This window comes from Mustela lutreola, chromosome 12 (genome assembly GCF_030435805.1).
Source record: "Mustela lutreola isolate mMusLut2 chromosome 12, mMusLut2.pri, whole genome shotgun sequence".
Lineage (NCBI taxonomy): Eukaryota > Metazoa > Chordata > Mammalia > Carnivora > Mustelidae > Mustela > Mustela lutreola.
In genome coordinates this window covers 1,275,647-1,300,949 of record NC_081301.1, presented here as the reverse complement: position 1 = coordinate 1,300,949, position 25,303 = coordinate 1,275,647, and the positions used below count along the sequence as shown (strand labels likewise).

At 59.4% G+C, this 25,303-nt stretch overlaps 1 protein-coding gene across 8 annotated transcripts in view; it reads right to left on the bottom strand.

The window, feature by feature from the left end:
- Nucleotides 1-270: 270 nt before the first annotated feature.
- The window catches only part of SEC16A (SEC16 homolog A, endoplasmic reticulum export factor), a 32,906-nt gene continuing 7,873 nt past the window's right edge, over nt 271-25,303 (bottom strand). For 3 of the 8 annotated variants that reach the window (XM_059141198.1, XM_059141197.1, XM_059141204.1), the window contains 29 exons: nt 23,450-23,586; nt 20,063-20,160; nt 18,869-18,995; nt 18,208-18,382; nt 17,935-18,109; nt 16,695-16,837; nt 16,072-16,133; nt 15,829-15,967; nt 15,205-15,450; nt 14,100-14,197; nt 13,384-13,465; nt 13,061-13,178; nt 12,768-12,879; nt 12,476-12,581; nt 11,753-11,893; nt 10,776-10,889; nt 10,379-10,571; nt 9,611-9,856; nt 9,047-9,129; nt 8,102-8,245; nt 6,087-6,167; nt 5,877-5,933; nt 5,660-5,771; nt 5,134-5,271; nt 4,830-4,924; nt 4,208-4,282; nt 3,661-3,720; nt 2,737-2,796; nt 271-1,893 (listed from right to left, as the gene is read on the bottom strand). In XM_059141198.1, the coding sequence (XP_058997181.1) occupies nt 1,825-1,893; nt 2,737-2,796; nt 3,661-3,720; nt 4,208-4,282; nt 4,830-4,924; nt 5,134-5,271; nt 5,660-5,771; nt 5,877-5,933; nt 6,087-6,167; nt 8,102-8,245; nt 9,047-9,129; nt 9,611-9,856; nt 10,379-10,571; nt 10,776-10,889; nt 11,753-11,893; nt 12,476-12,581; nt 12,768-12,879; nt 13,061-13,178; nt 13,384-13,465; nt 14,100-14,197; nt 15,205-15,450; nt 15,829-15,967; nt 16,072-16,133; nt 16,695-16,837; nt 17,935-18,109; nt 18,208-18,382; nt 18,869-18,995; nt 20,063-20,160; nt 23,450-23,586 (3,486 nt within the window). In that variant the 3' untranslated portion in view covers nt 271-1,824. The remainder of the gene's footprint in view (nt 1,894-2,736; nt 2,797-3,660; nt 3,721-4,207; nt 4,283-4,829; nt 4,925-5,133; nt 5,272-5,659; nt 5,772-5,876; nt 5,934-6,086; nt 6,168-8,101; nt 8,246-9,046; nt 9,130-9,610; nt 9,857-10,378; nt 10,572-10,775; nt 10,890-11,752; nt 11,894-12,475; nt 12,582-12,767; nt 12,880-13,060; nt 13,179-13,383; nt 13,466-14,099; nt 14,198-15,204; nt 15,451-15,828; nt 15,968-16,071; nt 16,134-16,694; nt 16,838-17,934; nt 18,110-18,207; nt 18,383-18,868; nt 18,996-20,062; nt 20,161-23,449; nt 23,587-25,303) is intronic. The other 5 variants (XM_059141202.1, XM_059141205.1, XM_059141199.1 and 2 more) reach the window with 4 other exon arrangements.

The following is a 25,303-nucleotide window of genomic DNA, read 5'->3' as shown; positions in this document are numbered from 1 at the left end:
TGGCGGCCGGAGGACCCAGCGCACGCCCGAGGGCGCGGAGCCGTCCCCCTTCCCCGCCCTGCAGCTTCCTGGGCCAGGCGCGGGGGCAGGCCTCCCCGAGGGGCGCACCCCTCCTGCTGTCGGGGGGGTTGGGGGTGGGGGCTCCCCAGCCGACTCACCCCCGGCCAAAGCAAAGCCCCTCCAGCTCGCAGCCCCAGGCAGGGGCCTTGGTCCCCCCACCCCACCATCCATGGTGACCCACAGACAGAAGGAAGCAACAGATGACCGCGCTTGCGAGCGCAAAATACTTTATTTACCAATTTGCGGTGTAACAATTTGCATTTAGGAAAAATAGCAGCTCCCGCCTGGCCTGGCAGGGAGCTTCTTGAATCAAAAGTCGCTGGCAGCCGGTGCGGGCAACGGTGGGCAGGCCAAGCGGAGGAAGCCAGGGGCATGGCACCAGGAGGGTCTGGGATCCCAGGACCCCCACTGAGCGCGGACCAACGGACACAAGAGGCTGCTGCCCCGTCAACCAGTCCTGGCCTCTCTCCAAGTGAACAAACGCACCCAGACGTGCGTGTGGGCGACACCATGGGACAACTTCCGTGGCCCTTCCGAGATGACCCAGGGCCCGGGGGAAACAGGAAGCCTGCACGGATTCCACAGTTAGACCATTTCTGCATTTAGATTTAAGACCCCAAGCAAACTACGCTCCCCGGGGGAACCTACAGAAATTATTTTCTAATGATTCTTATAAATACTTAAATCTTTTCTGTAGTCTCTTCACACCTAACAAGAACGAGAGAGGAATTTTCTGAACAGTCGATAAAGCCGTAAAGCTCGGAGTCCGGTGGGGAGGGTCCCCTCTGTGGTTCCCCGCGGCTGGCGGGCCGCACGCCACCTGCGGAGCTGGTGCGGGAAGAACAGAGCCTTGGACTCAGAGCACGCGTCAACAGTCCGTTCTGCCCGCTCTTCCAGATGCCACCACCCTGAGAGGACGGCAACCAGGTGAGAGAAAGCAAGGCAACTGAACGGCACCGTGAAGACCAGTCAGGACAGAGCGCAGCGCCGACGGTGACACAGAGGGCACCGTGGCCCCTCGAGGTGTCTCGTCAGGCTTGTCACAGACTGGAGAAAGCCCCGTCCAACTTGTCACAGTGAGTTTCAGTAACGTGGACTGATGGGGGCCAGTCCGCGGGGGGCACAGCTGCAGGGCCACCCCCCATGGACGGGCAAAGCCGGGCCCCTGGCTCGCATGGGGCACAAAAGAAGCTGGAAACATCTTTGCCACCCGGCAGAGATGTGCTTCAGTGACTCGGGCCTCTCTCGAAAGCTAACCGAATTCTTGCCACCGACTCCACAGCTCCTCGGGGACTTTGATGCAGAAAGGACCTCCACGGCCACCAAGAAGGCGGTGGGGCCTCTCCTGGGCCCAAGGCTCACTCTTCACTCGGCATTTTAAAGGACCCCGTGGGGGTTGGGGGGCAGCACGGTTAGGTTTGCAGAGACACCTGGGTTCCTCAAGAGCGAGATCTTCTTGCAGCAAAGACGCCTCCAGCCTCACCCGGCACAACGCTCTTCCAGGACGGACAGTTTTACCCTTAAATCACCGTTGGGGAATGAAGGAGCCAAGAGCGCCCCTGCTCCAGCCAGCGCCTTCCAGGGGCTGCGCACCTGCCTCCGGCCACCCTTCAGAGACGGCGGCGGAAGAACAGGTTCGATCACGTGGCATCACTGCGTGCCCATTCGGGGACGCGGGGACGGTGCAGGCAATCCATCTGAGTTCTTGCTGGAGCAGAATGATGGCTTCAGGGTTCCAGATGCTACTCCAGGGTGGGGACCCTTCTAGCTCAACGCTGGGTACTTCCTCTGGCCAATCCTCCCCATCCTGGAGCCTCCGGAGGGGGCCGAGGCCTGCAGACAAGAAGAGCGCTGACTTCCGTGTGCCCGAGGCCTCCGAGGCCGGTGGCACCCTGGGAACACCTCGAGACTCGGGGGGGGGGGGCGGGCGGGACCGTCTACACCAACCCACAGGCAGTCCCCCTGGTAATTGGCCAGGCCAGGACCAAATCAGTCGTTCTTAAAGGTTTGCGCTGTGGCCAGGCGGTGAAGCAAGGAGGCCGGCCGCAGCGGGCACCGGGAGAGCCTGCGGGCGGCGCGTGGGCGTTTACCGGAGCCTCCTCGCCGCAGCCCGCCGGGAATGTGCACCAAAGAATTCGGGTAACATAATGGCTACGAGATGGCGGTAACAGGGTGGGAAAAAGCACATCGTGGGAGTGGAAAAGCAGGTGCACGGTGGCCAGGCTGTAACTTGGGTGGGACACGGCAGCCCTAAGGTCGGGCTGGTAGGGGGATGAGAGTCAGGTGCAGAGGGAGCAGGCCCGGTCACCCCGGCCCGTGAGGACAGGAGCCGCACCAGGACACCTGGGCTCAGGCGAGCGTTTACATCCTAAATGCCAGGACCACCCCGCCCTGGCTCGCCCCACACCGGCAGCCAGTCTGTCTGCTACAGGCAAAAACTGGGCACGGAGAAGAGAGAAGGCAGAGGCAGAGAAACGGAAGGGAACGTTCAGCAACAGCCCCCAAATGCAGGACACGGGCTGGCCGAGAGGAGGGCCCAGGCCCGCGCGTGGGAGTCAGACGCAGACCCGCGGCACAGCGTGTCGGCCGGAAAGCACAGGAGCCGGGAGCGGGAAAGGCCCGACCGAGAAGGGAGAAGGGTCAGCAGGCGCGGGCGGGGGCCAGGGCGGCACTGACCTGTGCAAACGGAGCGGGGCTGTAGAAGGGCACGGCTGCCCCGGGGTGGTCACTGGGAGCCTGAGAACCACAGAGAGCCGTGTCAGCACCGCCGCGACAGCGCTGCACTCGCTCCCTTTGTGAACAGACACACTCCTGGGGACCGCTCCCAGTGATTCTAAGGGAGCCACGGACGCAGGTGGAGACACTTGTCGCAGCCCTGGACGTAATTACGCTAAGGTCCACGGGAAAATGGCGACACGTAAAGCAGCATGCAGAGAGAAGGGCCTCGAAACCAGAACATGCGGGGACAAGGAGTGCGCGGCGCCAAGATGTCCCGTTCGTGCCGACATGGGGCAGTTAACAGACGCTTCTGAGGACTTCAGACCTCAGTGCCCGGCTACGAAAGCCAGTGCTTTAGTGTGCAAAGGAAAAGGTGACACGAAGCCTTCTACTGAGCCAACGGAAGCTCTGTCCCACGATACACAGGAAAGATGACACATTCCTTTATCTCTCGCCCAGACTGGCCGGAGGACAGCTTCCTGCCGCCCCCCGCCTGGCCTATGAGATGCCGTCTCACACTTGGTAGAGAACGGAAGTCCCTCCTGCCCCATGGGCTTTGGAAACCCACTCATACACGGTGAGGCCACGACGGAGGCTGGCCATGTGGAAAAACCAATCCAGAAAGAACATTTAACAGACCGCACTCATTCACTAGGCACATCGGGGTCTACGTGCCCGTCAGTGCATCCTCAGGACAGCTCCCGACCCCCCGAGGTCCTGGGGAGAAAGGAACACTACATCCTCCGGTGTGTGGTGGGTGGGGAGGCAGCGGGTCGCGTTAGTGACACGGGCACAGTGGCCAGCCAGCACAGTGCGCTCAGAGGGGACACAAAGGCGACCCAGTTCAACGCGTGTCCAGTGAGAACCGCCAGGCACAGGTACCTGATAAAAATGCTGGCTTACTTCACGTGACAATGAACTCAGTGAACTACAGCGTGAAAGCTACAGGAACACATACAAAACACACACAAATAGAAAATCAGCATGCACGCTGCCGCTCTGAGCGGTCCGTGTAACCCCCGAGAGCTGCAGGATGCCCTCAGAACCGGGACAGTCTGGACGGAGAGGAGCCAGAGTTAGCTTACAAGGCCTGCCTTCGGGGGCAGCTCTTAGAGAGAAAACAGCCCCAGCTGGGGGCCCGCGGTGGCCCGGCCATGCTGGGCAGCGCCAGGGGCAGGTGCACTCCAGCCCTGCTTGAGGTGGGGACCCTCAGACAAGTGGGACAGACTTGTGGGACAGACAAGTCTGCACAGACAAGTGGGACCATCTGTTGTACAAACTTGACACCGGGCAGTTTTAAGAGGCTGCTCAACTGTCTCTTCTGACTCGTCAAGACTTGCTTTTAAAGGAAGCAGCCACGTGGACAGTGCACACGAGCGACGTGCCGGGCCTGGCTTCTGGGCAGGTCCTTTTGGCGGGAGGGCCTTACCTCTCCTCCGCGGGAGCCGTCCTCGCCGGCGGGTGGGAGCTCGGGGCCAGCGAGTGAAGTGGCAGAGCTAAACGCCTGTGGGAGGAAGACGATGTGCAGCCGTCCCACCGGTGGAACCACACGGGACCCCACCCCGACCTGGCCCAGCCCGGCCTGGAGGTGCTGGGCTCCACGGAAGGCACCGGTCTGAGTAGATGCAGGGCCCATCGCTCCGCCGCCCATCTCCAAGGAACGCGGATCCCAGGCCCACGTCGGCCTGGTCATCCCAACTCGGAGCAGGAAACAGACTTTGAAGCATTACGTGACGCCTTACATGTTAAGCAGCTCATTAGCTGGGGACCCAGGCTCGCAATCCACTGTCCCCTCAGACACCAGACTCTCCGTGATTCCGTACCCCAGTTCCCAAAATTAAAAACCACCTTTCCGACTATGATTTCAGCCAGACAACCACGAGGCCTCGTGCACACGGTCACACTCCCCATCTGTAGAGGGAGTCTTCCTATACACACGGACTTGGTCCCCGGGTGCACAATGGGCCTGACACAAAGGCTGGGCCAATCTCCCAGGCAGGGTGTGGGGCAAACCCTCCCCGCCCGCCCGCCCGGCCTGCAGCCCTGCTCACCTGGGGCTCCGAGGCCGGCTCTGCGCTGGCCGGACCGCCTGCAGGCACCTGCCCTTCCCTGCCGACCCCCCCTGCGGGTGGGACTTCCTCTGCGTCTGTGAAGGAGACAGTGCAGGAAGCTGTCGTTCTGTTCACAACAACGCCGGCCTGTCGTTTCCCACAGTCCCATTCGAGGGGGACAGAGAAGGGGGTTCATGAATGAGCAGATGAGCCCCGGCTCTGCCGGGTCACTGTTCTTACGGGAGATTAAAGCCAGAGGAGCTCAGGAAAGGGATCAGAGATCAGAAGGTCCCACACTGCCCACCTGGATTCGGTCCGAACACGTGTGCAGGGATCGGGAGCGGGGCCAGGGGGGCAAAAAACTCCGCAGGAGCCAGAGCCGGCTCGCTGCGCTGGGGCCCCCCGGGGTTCAACACGTCCACGTAGCGTGCTCTGGCTCCAGCTGCACCGGAAAAAGCGGCAGATTTGGGTCAGCGCCCCAGAGCATCCTGTTCCCCCGGGGTCCCCCTTCCTCCAGCGGGAAGAGCAGACGGGGACGCAGCTCTCCACATGGCACAGCCCGGCTGCTACCCCGGGGGAGGTGCCCATTCTACACATCGAGGCTACCAGAGCCGCGCTGCTCACTAGCAGCTTGAGGGCTGCGGAGCAGGGCTCTCGCGCTCTAGAGACGGTGGGGGGCCCCCTGCAGACTCGCCTGAGGAAAACTAGGACCCCCCTTGCAGACAGACAGACTGCCATCTGCCCTGTACTTCCAGCCCTTAAGCTCCGGCATGTCTGCAGAACAAGCAAGTTCTCAAACCAACTCTTGATTTCTGGCTCAACTCTGTTACCTGCTTTCCTAGAGAACATGTTCACAGAGGCCCTCGGGGGCCCTCCAGGACCAGGGGGCGCAGCAAGCGGAGCCTTGGGGAGCGAGATGGGTGGGGGCGGCGGAGCCTTCCTCTGTGGAGGGGAAAGCCGGCTCAGAGCCCTGCCTGCGGACCCGGAGCCGCCGGGACGGTATGCGGAGCGAGGGCCCAGGCAAGCAGAGCGAGGAACCAGACGTACCTCCTCCTCTGGCTCGCTGACGTCCACCCACCGGTTCTTCTTCTCATCCCAGACGATCTGCCGCGATCATGAAAAGTAATGTTAGGAGACAGAGCCGAGCGGAAGCAGCGCCTGCGGCCTCGGGGCCTGGGTGACCAGGCCCGTGCGCACTGGCGACCCCCATGCACGGGCACGCGCGTGCCCCTCGGGGCCGCGCTCCACAGCACTCACTGATTTGTTCTTGTCGTCCGGCAAGTAAGCTTCTGTCCTCCTTTTCCCCGGCAGCCAACGGGAGAACCAGGACTCGCCGCTCTAAACATGAAAACCATCAGAACCGCCTCGAGGACACGGTGCCGCGTGAGGTGAGCCCAGCACCGAAAGGCCCTGAGGACCGGCTCCTAGGAGGCCCCAGAGGAGCCGCACGCACAGATGCGGGAGGGGAGGGGCACAGTGTGCACCGAGGCCAAGGGCCAATCTGAGAACACAAGTCCCGAAGACGGGCGGGGGCAGCTAACACCATGGAACTGCCCTTAAAAACAGTTAAAATGGTTCACATCTGAACACGTGCCTTTTGGAGCTTTTCCTGTCTGAATGCCAACGAGCGGCAGGCTCTGGCATTCTCCCAGACTGAGCGGCAGCAAGCAGACCGGTCATGTCCTTGTGGGCCCTGGGGACAGTCCCCCGCCCTGTGGCCTTGTGCCGGGAGAACACACATGTCAGGGACGCTCACTTCCATCCCGGCAGGCCGTGCCTCAGCGGAAACACAGACAAGGAGGCAGCGGGTGTGTGTGCTCGCAGACCCGCCGCTCTGAGCTCCGCAGCGCTCACGACGGGTCAGCGTCCTCTTCTAGCTCAGGCTCACGCACGCTCGGAATCTGATCTGTGTCCCCCTGTGATGCCAGGCGTCAAGGGGAACCGGGGTGGCTCAGTCTCTTGAGCACCCGACTCTGGTGTCGGGTCGGGTCACGACCTCAGCCGGGGTGGGGTCTGGGATGCAGCCCGTGTCAGGTGCTCTGCTTGGTGGGGAGCCGGCTGCTCCTGTGCCCTCTGCCCCTCCCCCTGCTGGTGCGCTAGCCGCTCTCTCTAATAAATAAACACGAGCTTAAAAAAAAAAAAAGAGGCTAACAGTTAACTAAAGTTCGATTTGCTAAATGTACGGAAATCAAGAACAAGTCTCGCGTAAACCCACGTGAAGAGAGTAAAGAGACGGTCTGCAGGCTGGGGGACAGCACCGGTGACGCACACATGTCACAGAGGACTTGGGGCCAAGATGCTCAAATGGGTGAAGACAAGCCAGCACCACGCAGGAAAACACACAGGCGGTGACAGGCGCGTGAGAAAGGTGCTTGGCACCCCCACTCGTCAGGGAGCGAAGTGAAAGCTCCAGGAGACACCACAACCCCCGCCGAGAGGCCGCCGTGGGCGGCCCAACCACCCTGTGTGCGCGGGAACCAGGAATGTCACCAGCTGGGCTGGTGACAAGGAATGACTGGGCCTCTCTGGCTCTGCTGGGGTCACCGTGTGCAACTGTCTAGGAAAAGAGCCAGGTCGCACCTTCCCACACTGGACACACAGCTATGCCCGGACCTAGGCATGCCCTGAGAGGAAGGAGTGGTTTCGCCAAAAGAGACAAGGAGCACACGTCATACGTCATCACCCATCTAAAAAAGGGCCACTGGGTGGCTCAGTGGGTTAAGCCTCTACCTTCAGCTCAGGTCATGGTCCCAGGGTCCTGGGATCGAGCCGCGCATCCGGCTCTCTGCTCAGCAGGGAGCCTGCCCCCCCCCCCCCGCCTGCCTTTCTGCCTGCTTGTGATCGCTCTGTCAGGTAAATAAAATCTTAAAAAAAAAAAAAAAAAAGACCAACATCTATCACCAAGAAAGAGGAAATATAAAATTTTAGCAGCTGCATTATAACAGATACCATGACCCGATGATTTCGAAAGATTAACCTCCTTTACAGGAAGTTACGGGACAGGTCCCAAAGTCTGAAGAGGCCACCATCTGGGGTGGGTTCTGACAGGCCATGGGGACCCATGGGGCCTCCTGGTCCCATTCCAACTGCTCCGGCTAGTGGTCATACAGGACACGGACACACGGGCACTCAGGGAGCTTTGCGTGCTTCAGTGGGTGCCGAGGACAACAGGAAGGCCTTGGCCCGCCGCCAGTGTGGGGAAGTGCTCTGTGGGAGCTGCCTCCGCCCTGGACCCCAAGCCCCCACCCTGCCGGAGCCAGGCCATGTCTCACCTTCTTGAGCTCCCTAGTGTCTTTTCTGTTTGCCGGTGCGGGTCTCTTCACTTCGGGAGCGGACGTCGGCGGCTGCAGAGCACTGGAGCTAGCACCCTCCCCCGCCGGGGGCGCGTCAGAGTCCTGGGACACGCCGGAGGAGCCCTGTCCCAAGGCAACACGGGAGCAGGCTCACCCAAGGCACCTCCCTGGGGGCCCTGAAAACCCGTGAGCCATGAGAGCAGAGCGGGGGAGGGGAGGGACAGCAGCCCCAGCCTCCCGCCTGCTCCTGCAAGCAACTGTGCTGGGGTGCACTGGGCACTACAGGGCTGGAAGAAGAGGTTTGAGAGTGTGTGTCGAGGGGACGCTAGCTGCGGACGGGGAGGAGGTGTGTTAAAGACTTGTTTTTTTTTCAGTTTATCGCTTTGCTTACACTGAGCGAAGACCCCGTCTTCCATAAACTCTCACTTTACGTGAGAATATTTTCATGGAAGAACGCCCAGCAGAAGTCTGGCCTATGGCAAGTGCCTGTGGCAGTGTGCCCACAGAAGCCCTGGTGCGTGGAGATGCGGCTGTGGGACACGCCGTGCAGAAAAGCACGTGTCCCTCCCCGCTGCGGCCAGAGCAGCCAAGAAACACGCGCCAAGAATCTCGAGACGGACAGTGAGGTGTCAGGGACCCTACTGCAGAGAGGGGTGCAGAACCGGGGAGGCCTTTCCGGTTTGGAAAAGTCATCGTCAGCAACGCAGCCTCCCGAGAGGGGCTGTCCGTGCGCCACTAAGTGGTCGAGCTCGTCGGGCCTTCCCAGTGACCCTGCGCATAGCGAGGGCTCTCCGGCCGAGGAGCAACGAGGCACAGCTGCGCGCTTTTCCGGATTCTCCCATTACAGCTGGAGAACAGCAAGGCTGGGCTCCTAATCAACGCAACTTAAGTAAAAGAGCTTGGGGGAAAAAAGAGGGCAAGTACCAGGTTAGCAAATTTTCCACCGAAACCCTCTTCTCTCAGCTCCAGGAGTGAGCTCCTACCCAGTGCCTCCGGAAGCATCGCCCCTGTCAACAGAAGAGAGGACCACTGTGGGCTCCGTGTCGCCGACACAGGACAGGAGCTGACACGATGTACGTGCGACACGGCACAGCTTCTCCCTGGCCAAGGGCCTCCCACTGCGGGGCTCAGAGTCTGAAACCGGAAAGGTTCTCGGAAACGTTTTTTTTAGGAAAGCGGGGTGCACGCGGCACCTTATTCAAGGGCAGAGACAGGAAGGCCCACGGCAGGCACAAGAAGCCTCGTGGGGCCCGCTCGCTGCCCCCGGACATCCGCTCCTGCCCGCACGCCGACACGCAGCTGAGTCCCGGAGGAAGGCAGCACTGACATCAGTGAGCCCTCCAGCCTACGGCTTCCGGAACCCTCCGCACATGCTGACAAACAAAACCTGTGTCAAGTTCAGATGACTGAAGGCTCTTCCACCAACCTCCTCCTTCGATGCCAAACCCCCCCAGCTCTGCTCTCGGGCTGGCGCTCCAGCAGGCCTACCTGGGTCCTGGCTCCTGGCCTCCTGGGGTGCGTGCTCACTTTCCGGCAGAGACGGTGCGCAAGGGGGCAGGCCAGGCCCCGTGTAGAGAGCCGCAGGGTCAGACCCAGAGGGCTCTGGAAAGCCAAAGACAGCTGCCGGGGGTCCACAGCTGGGCCCCAGCTCAAGGGGGCCCGTGGCTGGGGGGACCGGGAACAATGGCACCCTGGCGGGGAGGGCCGGCTGGCTGTCGGGGAGCGTCGGCGGAGCTGCACCAAGAGAGCAGGGAACAGAAGCCGGAGTTACTGGTGTGGACTCTGGGCACTTGGGGAAGCAAACAGGCGGCCGTTCAACACTTTGTCACACGTCCTCTCCCAGGGCCACGTTCTCTCGTTACGGGGTAAGAGAACCAGTTTTCACGGCAAGATGCCAGGCCCGTCAGTCATTGGGGGAAAAGCAGAACATACGCTTCTTAGGGACAAGGGGAGGACATCATCAAATCTTACGTGGGGCCTGGGCCCTGACTCCCAGCAAGGCCCCAGCGGAACCCGGGAGCAGGGGCCTAAACCAGAGTTCGGAGTTCACGGAGCTCTCCCCGACCCCCTCCTCCCCCTCCAGAGCTCCGCAGGACCCCCGCCCGCTCGGACGGCTGCTTAAGGCTGGGAGACGCAACAGACCCATCGAGGGAGCAAGCGTGGGGAGGGCAGGAGGGCAGCGTTCCATGTGCGGAAGCGGCGGCGGCGAGGGGAAGGTGGGGAGGCCCGCGGCTTCTCCAGCAGCGCGGGGCTCACCTGAAGGCAGCAGCCGCACCCCCTGGCCGAGGTGCTCAGCGCTGGGCACAGGCGGCGCCAGCAGCGGATTGCCGGCGCCCAGGCCCCCGGGCGGGCCGAGTGCCAGCCCATCACACGGGCCGGCCTCAGAGCTCGGGGTGCTGGGACAGCGCTGGGGGAAGGTCCCGTCCCGACTCCACACCGCGGCGCCCTCCTGAGGGAGAGACAGGGCAGGTGTTCCCGACAGCCGGACCCTCGCCCGGCCGCGCTTCAGGAGGGCCCTCCCTCTCCCGGGAGCGCGCTGACCAACACGCACACCCCTCGAGTGTATTCTCCGCCCCTCTGCGCGGCGGGCATGTGAACCACTGCGGTCGCAGCGTGTCCGAACTCCGGGCCCGAGACCGGAAGCACCCCGCACCTTGAGCTGCCTGTCCACGCGCTGCAGCTGCACCAACCAGGCCGGCTCCACGAAGGCCTCCTGCTCGGGCTTCTCTCGGAGCTGCGGGTCGAAGAGCCGCAGCTGGGATGCGACCTGGACGCACACGGGGAGGAAAGGGCCCTGTTACTACCTGGCATGACAAGGGACCGTGTTTTCAAAAGCCATCACCAGCCGGAACAAAAGGCATCTTCAGGGTCCGGTCGGATAGCTCCTGCCACCCAAGGTTTCTGAAGCGTGTGGTGGTGACCCGGCCCGACGCGTCGCTCGCACTGCCGAGTCGCCGGAAAGGGAGTGTGGGAGCCGGACTGGCTCTGGCGAGCTGGGCGGCCCGCGTGGAGCAGCCCCCATGGCCGGCGGCTGCCGCCCGTCCCCGACTCCACAGACTGCCCTTCAGGGATCAAAACACTGACTAACCCGGGACGTGCACACTCTGACAGGCCTTGGGGGGGGTGCAGGGACAAGGCGGGGAGCGCGCGGGACGGGGGTGTGAGGAGCGCAGGCCCTGAGGAGCAGCTGCCGAAGCTGCAGGAACGGGAACGCGCGGACTGTTCTGTGTCCGTCCGTGGACGCCGAAAACTCCCCACAGTAAGACACTCTCTCGGCGGTCACGGAAGCGCATTCCCTAGAACGAAGGTCCTGGGGGGAGGGTGCACTGGCCGCATGCACCGGCCGACGACCAGCCTTGACCCACGCGCACCTCCCCCGCAGGCCGCACGCAGGCGTCTGTTTTACGGAGCGAGACGTCCTGGACGTGCTGTCCTTCTCCTCTTGAAGCTAAGGCCCAGCTTCGGTTGCGGGCTGGGGTCCCCAAAAAGTTCAAAACACCCACTTCCTGCCCAAGGATGCCTGAATTCCACAAGCTGCTCAAGAAAAAGTCCCCAGCATCTACACGGTCACCCCTCAGTGCCTGAGCGCAGGGATCCGCCGCCGCTGCGGGGGCGTCTGAGAACACGTACCTGAGCCAGCTGGCTGATGAGCACGGGCGAGTGCTTGTGTGGCTGCAGCAGGACGCTCTTGGCGATCACCTCACAGTAGTGGAAGGCCTGCGTGGCCAGCCCCATTTCAGCCAGGCGGCAGGAGTAGATGAACTTGAACACCTGGGACCAGGGAGTGTAGCACGGTTGTCCTGACACACCTCCCCAGCCCCCGTGTCACCCAACAGCCCCAAAGCAGGCGCTATTCCAATGCCCCGTGTGCCTCATGGCCACCCAGCAGCACTGAGCCCCTCCCCAGAGGACTTCTCATGAAAGCTGCAACTAAGCTTCTCAGAAACTCTCTCTTCCTCTTTAGCACACTTTGTAGGCTTGTCACGCAGGGCTCGTCACCACAAGTGCCCTGGCCAGCCAGCAGCTAGCACGGTGGGACAGTCGTCCCCACAAACCCTGCGCTACAGTGTTTATACCCACACGCCCCCTGGGTCACAGAACACCCACCCCACGACGCTCCAAACTGTGCACAGGAAGCACTGGAAACCAAACACTTGGGAAACATTTTAAATGCAAAGAAAATCCTCAATTCGATAGGACTTACTTCTCAAGAGGTACAGATCAAAGGACTCCCCAGGATTTCCAAAAACTATCATTCTGGGGGGAAGAGCTCAAAAGCCCTCAACGAACAAACATCTGCTAGCACTGACCGCCCACTCGTTCAAACCACGGGCTGGTGTGGCTCCTGCACACCTGGAAATTGGGGAAGGAACAGGTCTGCGCCCCAAGAGACTGGGCGTACTCGTAGGCTTCTGTCCTCTGGATAGCTTCATTGGTTGCAAACTTTAAAAATGGCAAACTGTTGAAAAAAGAAATAATTTCAGTGTCCGAACAAGGCACCCAGAAGCACGTCCCACCATGTGACCAACAGCACCCCAGCAAGACCGGAGGCCACCACTGCCAGGTGTGCGCGCACGGTTTCTGGGTCAGCTCACAGAGGGTTGCTTCCTTTCTAAAGGACAACAGACACCTTGACGGTTCTCACCTGTGGTTCGATCCAATTAAAACAAGTTTTGTTGTTTTCTTTGTGTAAACCCCCAATCCGACCTGGGCCATGAGGTAGCAGAAGTGCGCGGCATCTAAGAGACCTTTGGAAGCTGAAGAGACATACAGCAGGCCAAGGCTCAGGACCTCTGAGTTCTCCCCAAAACCTCAACACATAGCGACCGCCAGAAGGGCCACACGAGTGGCAAAACCCCGTGGCCCTCCACACCCAACAGTGGCTCTCACGCCCGAGCGTGTCGGGCTCCCCAACCTCCGTGCCCACACCTGACCTACCCAGAGTGTCGCCCATGGTGGCCATGGCCCTGGACTCCACATCCATGTTGCTGCTCAGATTGGACAAAACCATAGCAAGATGCGGCCTCCAATCACCCCACTTCTCGTCTCCACAACACTGAGGTCAGAAAAAAGCCAAACCAACCAACCCTTATCCTCAGAAGGGGGCACCACTTTCATCTCGTCACGGCTGAGATCCAAGAGTACAGCGCAGAAGCCGGGACAAGAGAAAGCGAAGGCTCTGTGGCCCTGGAGGCCAGCTCTCACGAGAGTGAGCCAGGAAGCCAGGCCACGGGCACCCTGGAGAGCCCCTGTTCACTGACCGTGGACGCAGCAGGCATCCGCCCTGACATCAGCTGGTACACTGTCTGCAAAGGGTCATTGATTGGAAGACTGTTGGCAAACCTAGGTAGACACGAGGAGAGAAAAAGCTAAGTTGGCCCTGTTTTTTATTAAACTTTTTTTTTTAAAGATTTTATTTATTTATTTGACAGACAGAGATCACAAGTAGGCAGAGAGGCAGGCAGAGAGAGAGAGGAGGAAGCAGGCTCCCCGCTGAGCAGAGAGCCCGATGCGGGACTCGATCCCAGGACCCTGAGATCATGACCTGAGCCGAAGGCAGAGGCTTTACCCACTGAGCCACCCAGGTGCCCCAGCTGACTCTGTTTAAATGACAAACAGAAACAAGGCCGGTTTCATTTTGGTTCTTTGATGACTGTCGCGGGCCTGACCCCAGCCCAGTGTACAAAAAGCCCAGCAGTTTGACAAATGAACTGAGAAAGACTGAAGAATCCGTGCTGGTTTCACAGAGCACAGAAAACTCTGTGGTAAAAAACGGTCACCAGGCTGTCAGCAGTACAACCGCAGGGAAGAGGGCCCGGCACGCCCACGCCAGTGTGACAGCAGCCTGGTGCAGGGGGCACGCCCCAGCTTTCCAAGACAAGCCCTGCAAGTCACGGTGCTTCCAAGAGCTGACCAGGCAGTACGACTAGGCCAGCAGGACATGCCCAGAAATAGTATACACAGCAAGATTCTCTACCTGGTCATGACGCGGGCGTGTGTCCGGCTGTCCATCTTACTTGCAAGCAGCAGAGCATGACCCCATAAGGCATTTTTCATCGCAGACTCTAAAGCATCCTGCAAAGCATGTCAGCAGTTACCGACGTCCCCAGAACTTTGGTGACGTGCGCAAGCAAGAAGCCACACCCGGGGGTTGTCACGCATGGTGGGCGGCAGGGGCAAGGGACCGGAGCGCACTGAAGAGTGCATGAGTCACAGGCCTGCCAACACACGCGCCCAGTTCAGACACGAAGCAATAGCCCGCTTTTCCCAATCTGCCTGAGCCAGAAAGCTGCTGCGGCAGCGAGTCTGCGAAGGCCCGTGCTGCTGGGTCGGCTGCCTGCGGCCAGCGTCCGGAGCAAGCACCCGGATGAGGAACAAAGACGGGCGAGCAGCGGTCCTGCTGCCTCCAACTGTGCTCTCCACGATGACCACCTCCACACGGACAGAGCCTTTACTAATATGGCCCCCCTGCATCCAGAATCATCTGGGGTAGCACTCAGAGGACAGCGTCTTCACAGAGATGGACGGCTCACAGCAGAGGGAAACGTTGAGCAAAGCTGACAGATCCCACAGCTCCGATCCGTCGTAAAACGTCCACGTGAAAATGGTTTATTTACCAAATACGAGCTTTCCAGCTGCCATCACGAGATCAAAGTACCAAGAACTCTGGACCCATAAGACCCCAGCCGCCAGAGCGCAGGCGCAGCCCTCCCCTGCACGATCGCGGGGAGCTTCCCTCCATGGCCAGGGCTTGGCGCTGGGCCACTGTAGGGCACCCCCTCCCCCCGGCACCTGCGCCCCTGAGGTGACAGCGAGGGCATGCCTAACCGAGCGAGAACAGTTTGACTTCAGTCCCGCGCACAAGTCTGTCTGAGACGTGTACACAGCAGGGGCGTACCTGTGCACAGGCAAGTAAGTCTCCGACCCCGGCAACCCTCGGAAGACGGCTCTGCTGCCAGGAGGGAACACACTGGACTCCACAGACACTAGCCCTGGGTTGCAGTCAAGGTGCCACCATTCCCGAAAGCAGGACCGCACACGCTAGGGCCACCCGGGGATCCCGGGGGCTCGTGGCCACTCACCTTCTTGCGGCCATACAGCAGCAGCTCCCGGAATCTCTCCGTCTCCTTCTCGAGGGTGTTGCTGCCAGCAGCCTGGTTGTCGGTGAGAAACGAGAGCTGGGCCTCCCCGGACTCCTCTTCCTCTACCTGCTCCACAGCCTCGTTAGTAAAATCGATCAGGTTGGCCTCGTTGGGTGACTTCCCAGGAAGCCACACGGTTTTGTGGTCTCGTAACAAAAGCTCGGCGAGGTCTGTTCCCACCACGGTCTGTAGGGGCCACAGGAGCAGAAGAACAAAGTGCTTCACTCCACACAGAACTTCCTGTGGCGGGGAGTGGGTGGGGGCTGGTCCAGGTCAGGTGAGGCCCCGAACAGGACACCTCAGGTGAGCACCCTCCCCTCAACTCCACGTCCTGGGGCGCAGCCGGGAGCAGGAGGGACAGACCACAGGTGACTGGACAGAGGCAGACCCGAACCTCCCTTCACCCCAAACCCCACGCCCTGGAATTCCGCTTCCCCAAAGCACCACGAGGACAGTCTCCCCGAGCGAGTCCCTGGACAGCACCGCTGTCCTCCACACATTGTGTGGCGCGGGATTCCACCCAAGTCCTCTGGGGAAACCAAGCCGCAGGCTACAGAAACGTACCCCGTTCTGTCTGCACAAGAGAACAATAAAATTCCAAAGGAGACTCGCAGACTCTTTGTCAATTAAATTCTGGTTCTGCAAACAGTTTGTCGCTTTGCTCTGTGCGAAGTTAATAACATCCGCTTTATGGGTATCATCCCTGCAAGGACACACGCTCCGTGAGCAGCGACACCCGGGTCTGCGAGGCCCAGTGCAGCAGCTGCCTCCCTGCGGACGCTGAGGACGCTTCGGCGGGGAACGTACTTGCCGAGCGGGCCCGGGAATGAGCGCAGCTCCTCCTGCTCTGGCGTGTGCTGCAGCAAGGTCTGAGGCGGGCGGAGGGTACAGAGAGAGAGCAGCTCGCGGGGGGCAGGCGCACAGCGACACCCGCCCGTGCCCGCGGCGGCACTGGCTAAGTTCCCGGCCCTGGCACCATCCCTGCCAGCCTCCCGACCCGCGCAGGCCTGTCTGCTGTCCCACCATGATTTTCAAACTCTCTCTGGAGCACTCAGAACCAGGTCTCCCCTCCAATGGAGGCAGGGCCCTCAGGCGTGCTCAGAAGAGGCCTGCCAGGACCGTGGAACGGGCCCCCCACCCCACCTGCCACCAGATCACAAAGCTCCTTTACCCGTGACCAAAAGCCACGAGATGAACACAAGCAGGGTCCTTCCTGCCAAGCCAGAGCCACGAATAAAGCCAAAACAAATCTGCAATGGAACGAAGTTGGAGGGGACACCCGCCAGGCACTCGGCGCCCCGCCCTCTGACGCAGAAACGGCCCGGCACAACACAACCACCATGAACCGAAGACTCGTGGGAAAAGAGCATCTTCCTAGGTCACTTCTTCAGAGCACAGTCCCGTGACTCAGTTTCCACTCACACAATTACCTCCATGCTGTGAATTTCAACCAGTGCAGGCTGTCCTTCCGAGGGCAGATTCGGGATCACTTTGATGAGCTGACCCCCAGGCCCAAACCTGGCACAGACGTGAGGCACTGAGAACTTCTCCGGAGAAGTTGGTCTCGACGGAGCTACGTTTAAATAAAGGGAGAAACAAACAATCACCTTGCCACTTTTTATTGCTTTTGGACCAATTTGACAGTCCAGCGTTTCCAAGTGCCCATACGGCTGGCACCCCAGGTCGGACTGATGACAACCACCTGGCTTTCCACCGGAAGGCGCTAATCATGAGACAGCCCATCAAAAAGGAGCACTTAGGGGGCGCCTGGGTGGCTCAGTGGGTTAAGCCTCTGCCTTCAGCTCAGGTCATGATCCCAGGTTTGTGGGATCGAGCCCCGCATCGGGCTCTCTGCTCAGCGGCTCCCTGCTCAGCGGGGAGCCTGCTTTCTCCTCTCTGCCTGCCTCTCTGCCTACTTGTGATCTCTGTCAGAAGAGTAAATAAAATCTAAAAAAAAAAAAAAGGAGCACTCAGGTGTGTGCCCGAAAATGTTTCAACTGTAAAAACTGAGAACGAGAACTATTCTCTCCTAGAAACAAAACTCCTGTAAAACAGCCCCGTGCATCGAGCACACGCTACTTGGAAGCAAGGTCTGGCCGCTGGCTGCCGGAGGCCCCCCCAGAGCATCCGTGCCCCCAGCTCCTCCTTCACCCGGCAGCGACGAGCACGGACACCCACAAGGACGACAACAGCTGACGCCCGAAGCGCAGAGATCTGCACAGGAGCTGACACACACCGCTGCGTTGAGGGCTCCCAGGAAAAGCGTCTGATGGATCGTCTCCAAGAGGGGCTGAGAACGTGGCACAGGTGACAAGTCCGTGCACAGGAGCTTTGCACAGGAATTAGGGAGTTTCCCACGCAAACTACTTACCCAAGTGGCCAGCACTGGTAAACAGTGCGGTTGCACCCAAGAGGCTGGCAGGGAGCCTGTCCTCAAAGCCACACTAATGTGGCTACTATGGACAGGCTGGGCAGCTCTTGGCCGCTGTCACAAGCTCTGGGACTCACAGCAGTCCTTATTCTGCACAGAAGACCAGGCCAAGCCATTGGCAATTCCCACAAGCTGCAATCCATTCCCTCCACTACCCTAGGCTTGAGAGGCTACCCCGGCAGTGTGACTCGACCTCCCTTTGCACCTGTGTGAGCACAGGGTGCCGTGCGTACACACACCTTGCTCCGTGGTGGGCCAGCCCGCTTCGGCAGCATAGCCGTACTCCGGGAAGCCCTGGGCACTGCCAAAATTGCTGCCATAGGCGCCGTACGCATAATCGCCAGGCAAGGAGCCGGGAGGAGGTGGGACCTCATAGGGAGCGGCAGCCACACTGTGATTTCTGTAAATCTGACTCTGGGAAAACATCAAGCAAACAGAAAAAATCAACTCCTGGGAACACAGGGGACTCAGGCACACGGTCACGTGCGAAGGGACAGGGAGAGGGCCCCCACCTGACGCGAGTGGGAGCTGAAGCTACTGCGCAGGCTCTGGGCCGAGCGCTCACTGTGCACGCTGCGCCTGTCCGCTTCTTCCCCGTAAGGATCCCTGTGGGGCTCGGGGTCGTCGTCAAAACTGCCCGTGAAGCGAGGGTCGTACCTCCAGGGGTCATCATACCTCTCGGACCTGCTGGAACCATGGACAGAGGCAAGGAAAGAGGACGGTGGGTAGGTGACGCCAGGGTGACAGCCCTTTGCCACCCAACAGCAAGCACTGTGTCGTCACCCCCTGTGGGGATCGTGACCCTTAAAAGACCAGTCAGGCCCTACCCTCGGGAAAGCGGCCACCTCCCAAGCCCAAGTTCAGATCCCTGCCTTCAGATCTGGAGAAACCTCCTTCAAGTTCATGCTGCGTGCAGCCGCGCCTCTCCCAGACCCAAGAAGAGGAGGAGCCGAATTCCAGCACTTGTGCTGAGGCCAGTTCCCCTCCCCACAGCCCAGGTGGGAACTGCCAGCAGGGCTTGGTTCTCTTTCAGACAGGGACTCCAGTGTCAGCTGCTCACCAGGATCCCAAACACAATGGCAACTTGGGTAACTGACACACGACGGCAGAGACGCAGAAGCAAAGCTCTGACTACGAGCAGCCCTTCTCATCAAGTGCATGCGCTGTACCAACCTGTCGCCGTAAGCATAGTTCTCTTTCCTGTACGCATCGTATTCAGCGTCATACCAATACCTCCGGTCACAGGTGCGGGGATCCCTGAATCTGGAACCATAGTGGTACCGGTCCCAGCGACCTGGGTCTGTAAGCAGGGGATTCATGGTTTATGACAACAGGAGAGAGAAGACACTCCTCAGAAAGCCGAGCCAGAGAAACCACACCACCCCAGGACTGAAGAATGCCTCCAGGCTCTTAAAGGAACCCAGCTTTCCTCTCCAAAATCAGCATGACCTTGGAGGCCATTAACTGTGAGGCCTGGGTGGTGTCCCACCTATACACGTGACACCTGCTGGCCACTGGGTGTTCTCGCCACACACGATTAAAAACCCGCTAGAAGACATCTCTGTTAAATTTTATTCGTAGTCACGACTTTTTAACACTTAATCCCATGACTACAAATTTCCCTTACAAGTCTTCTAACATGACCTAAGAAGTTTTAAGAAATATTCCAAAACCCCAAAATTGAAAACAAAACAAAACAAAACAAAACATGTTAACATTGTAAACTAGATGTGCCACTTCACTTGTGCCAGGTGTGAGTTTCCAACGGTATAAACACAGGAGGGAAAGAGGCCTGTGGGGAGTAGCAGGCGGAGTGGCCGTGCTGGGACACCCAAGAGGCTGTGGGCCCAGGACCCTTCCCGGCACCACACAGTAGGGAGAGGCAGGGCCACTGAAGGGCACGTGAGGCCCAGCAGGAACACGCCAAGACCAGCAGACAGCACCTGGTGCGGTGGGGACACCCGATGTCTGCACCACACGAGGAGGAGGCCCCTGGCCACGGGAGGCCCCTGGCATGGCAGACATGGCCAGTGCGATCCAGAAGCCGGTGCCCCACTTTATTTATTTTAATCAGTTAAGTAACCACATAAAGACAAGGCTGCTCTGGAACTACTCATCACCACGCTTTGCTAGAAAGTCAAAGGAAACGACTAACGTGATAGAGACATTCACGCTAGAATCAAATCATCACTTCCTAATGAAAGACACCGACGTAAGTATTTCCAGACACAGCTTACTTTCAACTACTTTCGGCACCTGGATTAAAAACACACGAGAACAAACGGAACAGTCTCCTGAGAAGCGATCGCAGAGCAGAGCCAAGCACCGGGCCGCGCCCACGGGGGCCACAGAGAAGCCCACACGCACCTCCATACTCGTACTGGCCGGAGTAGTAGTCCGCATAGTGGTCACTCTGGCTGCTCCATCCGCTTTTGGAATCGTAGTAACCTTCGGGGTACCCGTGCCTGAAAGCACACAGCACCATTAAAGCAACCGCCTACTCCCTTCTGAGATGAGGCTGGGACGTCGGGCCACGCACTCGACTGCCGCAGAGCCGGAAATCCCAAACAGTCACGGGGACAGGCTGGGACCCCTCCCACACAGCTTTTCTCGGGGGGTCTGCGTGGCTCGGTCGGTGAAGCGTTTGCCTTCGGCTCAGGTCATGATCCCAGGGTCCTGGGATCGAGTCCTGCATCGGGCTCTCTGCTCGGCACGGAGCCTCCTTCCCCTTCTGCCTGCTGCCCCCCTGGCTTGTGCTCTCTGACAAATGCACAGGATTTGTAAAACCCCCCTGGGGTACCTATTTAAGCGCCACATGGCATCCACGAGCCGGCTGCCCTCTGTGTGCTCAGCACTGGGCCCTGCACGCCGAGGCCAAACAAGTTCTCGGGCCCCTGTGATCGCACTCAGCGGGAGCGAAACGCCTGGAGCCGTTAAACCCACGCACACAGACCATGTGCTGTGTCCTCTGGACGCATGACGCTGTGCATCCAGGTGCGGGGCTGTGGCTGGCTTAGCCTCTGGCGTGGGCCTCTTAAAAGTGACTGTTGTGAGGCCGAAAAGGCACCTGATGGAGGCCGGCCTCGCAAACCAAGCTACTAGTCTGACTCAGCGCACAGAAAGCAGAACGTAGTGATGTCAGCTGTCAGACCTTCCACAGAGTAGGATTCCTTTTTGTTCCCTCCAACAGAATGAGAGAGCACATGCACGCGGTGACAGGGAGCACTGGGGAGGGGCAGAGGGGGGAGACAAAATCCCAAGCAGACTCCACACCCAGCCCAGAGCCCTATGGGGGGGGCTCGATCTCACAACCCTGAGATCAAGACCTGAGCCAAAATCAAGAGCTGGACGCTGAGCCAACTGAGCCACCCTCCGGGGCAGTCAGACTCTCGGGAACACTTGCTAGCATTTGTATTTATTAATAACAAGTTTTAGACAATATCTGATATTTAAAGCGTGACTTTTCTCATGGCTCTTCAGGAATGTCTCACTCAGCTGAGGCCGGGCGGCCCAGGAGGAGCACCCTCCCATGGCTTAGCTGTAGGAACAAGGCCCCTTCCCAGGGCTTTGGAGGAGAACCTTCCACCCCACCCATCTGCAGAGCGGAGGCCCCCAAGGACACCAGTGGTGGGCTCAGAATAATGACCTGACACAGGGCAGAACCAAGAGCCCACCACCTCCTCGCTGCCCTCACCACCCAAGCCCGTTCATCCACTAGCAAAGACAGCCACAAGAACGAAAGACACGTCCGTGCAGGGACGTGCTCATACCAGGCCCAAGTGCACATACACACGCACACACATCCGCCAACCAAAGCAGGGCAGGAAGAACAGGCTGCTCTACAGAGCCGGCACAGGAGAGCAGGGAAGGAACAGAGGACAGAGACACTGTGAGATGGGACGGGCCCACTCCTGTGCAACCCGGCCCAGCCTCCGGTTGGGCGACTTTCAAGGGCAGCACGGGGCCATCTTCAGTGTCTCAGAATAGGTTCCATGTTAACCTGCAGGTGGGCAAGCAGACAGGAACCGGGATGGCGAGTTGTGCCCTGGCTGTGCCCTCCTCCATGCCTACGGGTTTCTAGGAATCACTTGGCCACGGCTTTCCCCGAGTCGGAATACTTAACCTCAAACCTCTCCTTCCAAGTGCTTATCCAAGAGCTAACCCCTCGGGAACTTTCTTACAGAAGTTCCTAGAAGGCTGGGCCAGGTGCAGGTCAGTGGTGCAAGGAGAGGGCAGCTCAAAAGGCAAAGGCTCACGGAGACAGAACCTCATCTGCAGACAAGCTATCAAGGACCCCACGATTTTGAAAGGCAGCACACACACGAGGTCTCCACCAGCAATCAGACCTCCTCTATTCTAAGTTCAAGAAGCCACATACTCTGGTAGTAAAACCTACCCCCGTGATTTGTCCCCCCATAACCTGATGATGGGCGAGTACGGGGGAAGGCTCTGGAAGGCAGGCAGCACCACCACACTGTAAACACGCCTGCTGCCCCTTGCGGCTTTACCCGTGGCTCTGAGTGGGAGCCCCGGGACCCACTGAGGTCCTGCTTGGCTAAGTCAGGGATCTTTCAAAATCCCTCATCCAGGAGTGCCTGGGAAGCTCGGCTGGTTAAGCATCTGACTCCTGATCTCAGCCCAGGTCATGATCTCCGGGTCGTGAGGTCAAGCCCTGCGTCGGACTCCACGCTCAGCAGGAAATCTGCTTGAGATTCTCCCTCCCCCACCCTTCCCTCTGCACTCTTGCTCTCTCTCGAATAAACAGACCTTAAGAAAAGAAAGAAAGAAAGAAAGAAAGAAAGAACCCCTCATCTATAACCCCACAGCCGAGATGTGCCTGGTCAGCAAGAGAGAGCAGCAGGGGGACGCCTGGGTGGCTCAGTTGGTTAAGCAGCTGCCTTCGGCTCAGGTCATGATCCCAGTGTCCTGGGATCGAGTCCCACATCGGGCTCCTTGCTCGGCAGGGAGCCGGTTTCTCCCTCTGCCTCTGCCCGCTGGCTCTCTCTCCCTCTATACCTGACAAATAAATAAATAAAACCTTAAAAAAAAAAAAAAAAAAAAAAAAAAAGACGGGGCGCCTGGGTGGCTCAGTGGATTAAGCCACTGCCTTCGGCTCAGGTCATGATCTCAGTGTCCTGGGATCGAGCCCCGCATCGGGCTCTTTGCTCAGCGGGAGCCTGCTTCTCTCTCTCTCTCTCTGCCTGACTCTCTGCCTACTTGTGATTTCTCTCTCTCTGTCAAATAAATAATAAATAAAATCTTTAAAAAAAAAAAAAAAATAATAACGCTTTCTTTAAAAAAAAAAAAAAAAGAGAGAGAGAGAGCAGCAGGACAGAGGTGTACGGGGGCCTCCGCACACGGGGCAGGGCTGGGAAAGGGACATGGGCAGGCGTCCTGACCAAAGAACCAAGCACGTCGGTGATTAGTGGCGTGGCAGAGACTCAGCACGAGGGCAAAGCTGCCACGGTCTAAGGGCCCCAAACACCCTGGCAGCCGAACGCCAGAGCTGTGCGTGCCTCAGCAGTGGGGTGACCAGCTGGCCCCGAGAGGACCCCGCCAAGGGTCTGCCCGCCCAAGAGCTGGCTGACTGCACAGCATGGCCGCAGGGGAGGGCTTTGTCCCATTCCAAAGTGCCTGTGCGCTCTGCCCGTGCTGATTACACACAGAAGAAACACGCTGATACAACTCTTCACGAGCGCCGTCTTTCTCAGGCCACCGCGTTCCTCCCACAGCCAGCGCCACGGGGCCCATCACCTGGCAGGCGGCCGGTCTGAGCAGTGACTTGCTCGGGAGCTGGGTCGCTCAGGCTCAGAGTAGCGGTAGTTCTCAGCATAGGCAGACGCCGTGCTGTCGTAGGACCTGTACCTGGGCTCATACAGGCCGTAGATGTCCTGTTGGAAGAAGGGTGTGCGTAACATCAGAGACCAGTAAAGAGACAATGCATCAAGCCACTGGCACCAGCTCTAAACGGCACCAGGGACGGCCCTCCAGGAGGAGCACTAGACGTGGGGCTTCTTTCATGCAAAACAGAAAGCCTACAGTCAGAAATCTGCGGCCGCCGCTGGGCGGCAGGATCCTCCTCTAAGGGACCGCCCTGGGCCTGCTCAGCAGATAACCAGTGTGTCAGCGAGCAGCCCCTATGGAGCCGCGGAGACTCTAGAGGGCCCCACTGGGCTTCTGGTCCCCGAGGTCTCGAAAGTGGAGGTGCTGTGACCCCCTAAGTTTGTGCTGTTTCAGATGCCACCTTAGGTAAGAAAACTACCCAGGGTTCCACCTCAGTGCGTCCCCAAGCTCCAGGAAGCCTCCAAGAGAGGATCACGTTTTCCTCTCCTGAGGCTTTCAGCCCCATTGCGGACCAATGAATGGCCACGGCTCTGTCTCTAAGGGGCAGCTGTGCAAAGACCGGGGGCAGGAATGAAGGGATCCCGGCAGGAGATGGAACCAGTCCTCTGGTCTACAAGCCGGACTCTCTGCCATCACCCAGCAAAAGAGGAGGAATCATGTAAAACGGACTTATTCCTGACCATTGCCACAGGCTGTGGCAACAAAGCCAGAGGGCACCAGGAAGCGGGATCCCAGAGGTGACGCCAGGCTCTGGCTGGAGCTCCCGGGACGCACACGTAGCCACTGCACAAAGGACCCAAAGCAGGTACACTGACCCCCTCACACTCTGCCAGACCCTCGGGCTCTCTCTGGGCGCATTGGAAGTCAATTTCGACGTGTGGCAACAGGAGTCCTACGGGCTCCTTCCAGGATCTAGGATTTGCTGCTCTCGGTGGTTAGCTGTGCGCTCTCCATACATTTCCAAAGATGCTCAAAGCCCTCTAAGGAGACCTAAGCCTCCTGTCGCTGGGGGCTGCCGCCTGGCCCAACACCATCAGCCTCTGACTGCGAGAGTCCAGGAGGGCCACCCGCCCCTGCCCAGGAGGACTATGCTTTCCAAACCTCTAATGCACACCCCTTTGAACTCAGCTAACCTTGTGTGATGCCGGGCTGCGACTAGACGGGACGAGACACAGACAGCGATCCAATGTGTGTGCTCGAAGCACGCACTGCAGAGCGACACAGACCAGGCAGAACCCAACTGCAGCAAGGCTCACGTGCCAGCGCGTGCCACCGTGAAGGCCGAGGCTCCCACGCGGCACGGCGGCCGCCCCCACCCCGCTGCTGGGCCCCACACGCCTCCGAGTCTGCGTGATTTCACCCCCCTTGGCTGTTTCACTAGGATGCCATTCCAGACCTCACTTTTACCTCTGAATGTTTTTATTCTCAAGGAGGGACCTCAACGACTACAGATCCCTGCGACTCGCCAGGTAGGTGTTCCACGCCAAAACCACGCTGAAGCTCGCAGGGGCTATCCCGGTTGCCCGAAGCTTCTCCACAGAGAAGCCGCCACTGGGACAGGAGACAGACAGCTTCTCAGCCATGGGAGTCGGAGGATACCGCGTGAAATAGATAATCAGGTACCCCTTATGACGCAATACACAGCTGCGCAGAGTAAACTCCCAAGAGACAGGCTGCGTTGGTCATCTGTGAGAGGCGCACTCGTCCCCCGCCACCGTGCCTGGAGCTGGCACTCGGCACGGTGGTGGCACTATGGATCACTTC